General features: G+C 40.4%; 1 protein-coding gene across 1 annotated transcript in view; it reads right to left on the bottom strand.

Annotated features, from left to right (window-relative positions):
* LOC123775323 (uncharacterized) overlaps positions 1–7,500 on the bottom strand; it is a 59,265-nt gene that overhangs the window by 33,809 nt on the left and 17,956 nt on the right. The window contains exons 5-6 of the mRNA XM_045770385.2: positions 6,831–6,983; positions 2,509–2,706 (exon numbers count right to left, since the gene is read on the bottom strand). Coding sequence (XP_045626341.1) covers positions 2,509–2,706; positions 6,831–6,983 — 351 coding nt within the window. The remainder of the gene's footprint in view (positions 1–2,508; positions 2,707–6,830; positions 6,984–7,500) is intronic.

Below are 7,500 nucleotides of genomic sequence, written 5' to 3'. Positions count from 1 at the left end.
ACTGAGCGGCGATCGCCGTGCCATCACGTGCTAGGTCGGCCCGTACGCGTATCAACACCCCTCATATCCTGAGGCAATGTTCGTATCCCGATACAAATTTTCCGAGCAAATCCTGCTCGTAACCTGAAAAACTTGAAACCAGGGGTGCTCATAAGCCGAGGTACCACTGTATGTTAGCCTGTTTGCACACATCTGCTACGACTCCTGTACACAGGGATGCCTGAAAGATCAGGTGAATTGGAATGCTGAGCTCAGATGCACATTCTCTCAGAACCAATGGTGAAACTCCATCTGGGCCAGTTGCTTTGTTCTTACTGAGCTCCTTTAGCATATTTTCCACTTCATCTCTAGACACCTCTATATGCTCTATGTTGTTCTCTGGAATTCTTATTGTGTCTGGTTCTCTGAAGATTTCATTTTATACAAACACACTTTGAAACTTTTCGCTTAATGTTTCACACATTTCCTTTTCATTTTCCGTGAATCTGTTTCCTATTTTCAACATCTGGATATTATCCTTTACCTGCAATTTGTTTTTATGAATTTGTAGAATAGGTCTGGTTCTGTTATCCCTTTTTCAAAATTTCTTTCTGCCTCTCTCCATACTGCCGTATATTTGTTTCTCACAGCTTTGTATCACTGGTATGTTTGGGGGTTTGGTCTCTTCCTATACTGATTCCATTTTTGTGTCTTCTGGTCTCTGGCCCTCTCACAATTTCTGTTGAACCAATCCTGTTTTCTGGCCCTGCATCTCTGTTTTGGTATGAATGTTTGTGTGCCTTCATCGTATATTTTGTCAAATTTGGCATACTGTACATTTCATTTACTTCCCTGCCTAACAACAAGTCTGTCCAATTACACACATTAAATTTTTTTCGAAGTTCCCCATAGTGACCTCTCCTTAAATCGAGTTTATCAACTGTTTCAATGTCATCATTTTCTTCTAGATGACATCTTAAAACATATATAATGTGTAACAGGACGTGATCACTCTTTCCTAAGGAAGGTACTGGATGTCAAATATCTCTTCTTTTTTTCCTGGTGAATACTAGATCCATTACTGACGGTACATCTCCTTCCCTCAGTTTTGTGGCCTGCTTTGTGTGTTGATACAAGAATGTCTCCAGAATGAGGTTCACAAATCTGCATGTCCAAAAAGTCCTCCGTTCTTGCTTCATAGGCCTCCCAGTCTATTGCTTTAAAGTTTAAGTGCCCCCAGTATCAACAGTCGTGATTTATCTTTATCTGCTTGTACAATAATATCTCTCATGACCATTATGAGGCCCTCTCTTTGTCATCCAGTTCTTCCTTTGTCCATGTGTTGCTTGCTGGTGAGCTGTAGGCATTTAAAATTATCAGCTTATCATCCTGATTCCAGATCTGCAATGCCATTATGTCATTATCTCGAGGGTTTTCAAATATTAACTCTTACCTTCAGGTGTTCTTTCACCTGCACAGCCACTCCTCCTCCTCCCTTCCTAGTTTTCCTGTCACGTCTCCAAACTGAATAGCCCCTTGGGAATACGACTTCATTTAATAAATTTCCTTCAAGCTTCTTCTCTGATAATGCGAGAATATCTGGGACCCTAAGATGAATTATGTCTTGCAACTCCAAAGTTTTTTACCTCACTCCATCTATGTTGGTATATACAATTTTCAGGAACATGTTCCCTTTCCCTCTGCTCTTTATCCCCCCCTTCCACTAATAATTTTGTTGCCTTGTTTTTATGTACCATTTCACAAGCTTTTCAGTCCCTGACACTTTGTAGAAAAAAGAATTTCTGCCTTCTTCATTTTTATCCCCATTTAGGCATTTTGCTTCAATGAGGTTCATTTTCAGCTTTTCCCTATCTTCCTTTGAGAGGTCTTGTCTTATTGACCAAAGTTTGCCATCCTCATCACTCTGCAATTTCTTGGCATTTCTAAACACTTCAATCATGTTTTCCATTCCATTAAAAGTCACCCTTAAAGAAAGAAAGATCTTAAAGAAAGGTCCTTGTCTTTCTCATATTTTCCTATTCTTCTAAAATCACTGATATTTTCCTTTGAGCCTAAACCTACTATTTTCTCTATGATTTTCATCTCTTTTGCTGCTCGGTCCACCCTAGATGAAATTTCCTTCTCTACACATCCAAAAATTATTATGGACTTACTTCTATCTACAGTGTTTTGAACTAGTTTACTGTTGGTAACCAGTTCTTTCCTAATTGCTTGCCTAATTTCTGCTTCATGTTGGTGGTACCTATTTACTGCTAGGTAACAGGGGCATAGGGTGAAAGAAACTCTGCCCATAGTTTCTCGTATGTGTGTGTGTGTTTGTGTACATGTTAAAAAAAATTTTTTTTAAATTTCTTACATATAAAGTTTCAAGTGCTGTAATAATCAAAAAGTTTAGATTTTGTAACAATTTTTTTTTATAGAAATGCATTTTATATTATTATATATAAAGAAGGAGCTAAATATGCTTTAGCTATATATGTTAAAGAAGCACTTAATATTATTACTTACTTTCTCTCTTTTATGCGCCTTTCTTTTTTTCCGTTTTAATCTACGTTTTTTACGCCTAGTCTCAATACGAATGCGGATTCGCTCTGTGGCCCTGGTTCGTGGAATGAGACGGGGCTGCCGAGATGAAGAGCGCCTACAAGAGAGGCTGCTTCTAGAAGAGCTTGAATGGGCAGTGTCACCCTCTTGCCTACTTGAAACCTAAAGGAGAGAAAAACCGCACTAGTCATGTCAAATATTTACATTTAGATTAAGCTTACTGTGAGACAAGACCAGAATCTGACTCTCACTAGTAGATGAGGCAACAATTATTTGCCAGGCTTTCTTTATGGTTATTAATGTCGAAGTAGTTGCTCGTTTTGATGAGCTTTTAATTTTTAACTAAAAATTCAATTTTTAAAACCATTTTTTTTAAAACCATAAAACCAATTTTACATTTATTTTACAAATACATAAATACCAATTTTTAATTGGTTTTATGTTGATCTCTGATCTCCATGCATTCCCTTGCCTTATAGAGCGCTAGGTCCTGGTCCTGGCTTCCAATAGGCTCCACTAGATTTCAGATGCCTGGTGTAAATCCATAAACCTGAGAGAATCTCCAAGAAAAAAATATCGATATACTACAGTAGCACCTCGATTAACAAGTTTAATCCATTCTGGCACCGAGCTCGTTACGTGGAAAACTTGTCTTAAAAAACAAATTTCCCCATTTAAAATAAAGGAAATAAATTTAATCCGTTTCACTCCCAAAAACATTCATACTTGTATGACATTTTTTAATGTAAATATAAGTCTCAGCTCAGTGCCTAGCGGAGAGAGAACCTCGTATCCTATGGGTCCAAAACCCGGATTTCCCCGCACTTCGCCCTGATGGCATCACCATATACTCCTGGAAGGAGAGTAGACAGTTGGTGTGAGACTACACATGTGTATCTACCCTGGCTGACACCTATGTACACCTCGGAGTTGATCAAGCAGGTGAGGCGGCCAACCAGTGAAATAGCACAATCAGCCGAATACAGGCGATTGGAAGGTCGATACACCTTTGTTCCCATAGCGTCTGAGACGCATGGCCCCTGGGGAAAAGAGTGCCTTGGGATTTCTCAAGGAATTGGGCTCCAAGCTCATTGTTGTCACCAGAGACCCAAGAGCTGCCAGTTTTTTGTTTCAGCGCCTCAGTGTGGCAATCCAGATGGGAAACGCCTGCTGCATTCTCGGTTCCTGTCCGGAAGCGGAGGAGCTTCAAGAGATCCATAACCTTTAAGCACTCTTTGTATCAACCAATGTATATCATGTAAACTTTAAATACATAATAAAGCAAACAAAAATACTGCACATGTAATTATAAATGTTTTATTGTACTGTTTTCATTTTTACTTTACCTTATGAACAGTCGTTGCTGGCTTGAGGGAGATGATGGGGTGGTGGGAAGGAGGAGAGGGGTTATGGTGTGGAAGGAGAATCCACCTCTGAGTCAGGCAGGCTCTCTCTTCTTGGGAATTTCACCCCACTGGGACCGGGTTGTAATGTAATTACCTAAGTGTAGTTACAGGATGAGAGCTATGCTCGTGATGTCTCGTCTCCTCAGCACTCTTTGTCATATAATGCTTTGAAATTACTGACAGTTTTGGCCTCCACCACCTCCTCACCTAACTTGTTCCAACCGTCTACCACTCTGTTTACAAAAGTGAATTTTCTTATATTTCTCCGGCAGCTTTGTTTCGTTAGTTTAAATCTATGACCTCTTGTTCTTGAAGTTCCAGGTCTCAGGAATTCTTCCCTATTTATTTTATCAATTGTGTATGTTTTTTATTGCGATTTCAGTGATACCAAAATTAACGCTGTAGCACAACTGTGGGCTTCACAACCATTAAGAGAGTGGGAACATTTTGTTGCTGTTTGGCGCTCTCGGCAAGTGATCTGAATAGGTTTTTATTTGGTGTTGATATGCCTTATGCTTTGGCGGCATTTTATAGGTATGTTCTTATAGACAATTCTATTGCGAACACAGTGATACCAAATTTAAATATGTACGCCTACAATTAGTGTCAGGACAGTCAAAAAGAGTATACACTTTTCGGTCTTACCGCTTAGGCGCGCGAAACGCCGATATCACAAGGGGTAAGTTTTTTTTAGAACACAGTGAGCACCAAAGTGTTAATTCTATAAAATCTTCTGCTTCGTTATTCCCTGTTCTGTTAATCCAGTTTATTCCACTAAAATTAAAGTCACCCATGACACAAATACTGTTAGACCTAGATGCTCTAGATATTTCATCCCATAGATGCTTTGCTTCCATTCTGTCTAAATTTGGTAGCCTATATATAACTTTTATCATAAGATTGTTTGCTTTTTCGTTTAATTCTATCCAAAATAGTTTGTGTGGGGCTCAGTTTTTATTTCCTCTTTGAAACTACATTTCAAATTTTCCATAACATATATGGCTACTCTCCCTCCTCGTCTAATATGTCTTTCTGTGTGAAATAGTTTAAATCCATTTGATATTCAGCTAATAGTTCTCTATTTTCTACATTCATCCACGTTTCGGTAAGTGCAATAATATCTATTTTTTCTGTACAGACAAGAGAATTTAATTTGTTTATTTTGTTTCTTAGACTTCTACTGTTAGTGTAATATACCCTAAGTGTATTGATATTTTGATGCCCTTCTCTTTCCCTGATCATTTTGCCAATTTCTTTTTCCCACAAACACATACTTTTATTACCTCCTTCCTCCATATCAATTCCATACCTCTATTTACTAACAGTTTAAACCCAAACGCCTCCAACCACTGGTTCCAACGAGTTCGCAACAACAACCCCAGCCCTCGATAGATGGACCCCATCCCGAGCATACATTTCATTTCTTCCATAGAAGTGTTCCCAGTTATCTGTGAAAGATATTGCATTTGATTTGCAATATCTTTCCAGCCGGCAATTGACACCAAGTACCCTCGACAACCATTCATTTCCAACTCCCTTTTTTGGAAGAATGCCACATATGATCGGGATTCCTCCCTTGCTCCTAATTCTATGGCTGTTTTATACCTCTGAATCAGTTCCTCACTCCAAACTCAACCATCATCATTTCCTCCTGTGCTAATATAAATAATGGGATTGTTCCCATTTCCAGCCATAATATCATTCATGTTGTTTATAATATCACCAATTCCAGCTCCCGGATAGCAAACCCTTAACCTATTCCCCCTATTTCTAGCACAAAATGTTCTGTCTAAATACCTCACCTGGGAATCTCCCACAACCAAAATTTGCTTAGGTGCCTCCTTTACTTTCTGAGCACTTTGAGGGGCCTACGCTTCGTTGCTCTTCGTTGATTTCCCTTTCGAGTGAACTGCAGGCTCACCACATCACTCGTCTTCCAACAAGGCAAATGAATTTGAAGTCCTTAGGGCATCTGTAGGCGGCCTTATCAAGGTAATCTTAAGACCCTTGTCCTTTACGACTTTCCACAAGGTCTTTTTAATACTGTATTGATCTCCTCCTTCGTTTCTTCTCGATGTTGTTTCAGCTGTCGTACCTCCTCCCATAGGGAATCCATCTCTGCTCTCAGAGCTCCAACTAGGTTCATCAGTTCCTTCACCACACCTTCCATTATTGCAATGATAATATTACTACAATCGGAGCTCAAGCTAACACAACTGAAGGAGAATAGGAGCTGCCTCATAAGGCCCAAGAGGCCTGCTGCAATCATCTGTGTACTGATGTTCATATATTCGCAGCTAGAAACCACAAACCAGCGCCTGGCTGAAAGAGACGTCAGACCGCAAATACTCGCCTGCAGAATGTAGGCACGAACGTGTCACGACACAACGTAGCCGAGAAGATGTCGGGAGCCAGTGGAAGTCAGCTCCCCCCTTCCCCCTCCCGGGGTGGGGGGTAGCTGTGCAGACAGAGGTGTGGCAATGTGTGACGTCATGTTCGTTTCTTTTTGGGGAGTTCTGTCCACTTGTTCGACTTTTGGTAGCAATTTTCACCAGAATAGGGGTTTGTTTTGGGACGCTTACCTCTCTGGGTGTCTGACTCGGTCAATGGTAGACATAGAATGCTTCCAACCACATGGGGGTTTCGATAGACCATTGCTCCCCATGCCTCTCTGAGGGGGCCAGGTTCTGGCTTGTGGTTCCCGGTAGGCCCACAGAACTCCATACACATGACTGATGCCAAAGTCTGACATTAGCATATCAGCCTGGATAAGCCCCGGGGAGCCAAAGGGGCTCCCCCCCCCAGAAATAAAGACAAAATTATCTCAGGCTCAGCATCTTAGATTAACTGTACCTAAGACAACTGAATTGCATTACTTACTGTTCCTGGGATACTGACACCAACACAGCATGGACAGAACCATTCCTCCACAGGTACTTGAGAGAGGGGTGGGTTAAGACACTCCAGGTGGTAGCCCAAGTCACACCCATCACAGAGCAGCAGTCGTTCCTCCCTGTCACACTCATTACACACCTGCCAAGGGGTTTATTTGTTATTCACCAAAGTGTAATTATATATTTCACAAGCAATGTTGATTGTCTACTATATAAGTAAAGGAGTTTTCACTCACAGCCTGGGGGACAATAATGATAAGCAGTATACTGTACTCTTTAAAGGGTTCAATTTGCATCAATCATGTATAATAATCATCAAGTCCTCCGTGGTGTAGTGGTTAAGACACTCGCCTAGCGTTTTGTAAGCTCTTTGTCCTGGGTTCGTATCCTGGCCGGGGAGGATTTACTGGATGTCAATCCTTAACTGTAGCCTCTGTTTACTCAACAGTAAAATGGGTACCTGGTTGTACCAGGTACAAAATTATTTGCATTTGAACGATTTGCCAGGGTCGTATTCCGGGAAACATAGAATTAAGGACCTGCCTGAAATACTGTACTACGCATGCTAGTGGATGTACAAGAATGCAAGAACTCTTTTGTATATGTATATTATATATATATATATATATATATATATATATATATATATATATATA

Source organism: Procambarus clarkii, chromosome 70 (assembly GCF_040958095.1).
Source record: "Procambarus clarkii isolate CNS0578487 chromosome 70, FALCON_Pclarkii_2.0, whole genome shotgun sequence".
Lineage (NCBI taxonomy): Eukaryota > Metazoa > Arthropoda > Malacostraca > Decapoda > Cambaridae > Procambarus > Procambarus clarkii.
This window is presented reverse-complemented; position numbering and strand designations above follow the sequence as displayed.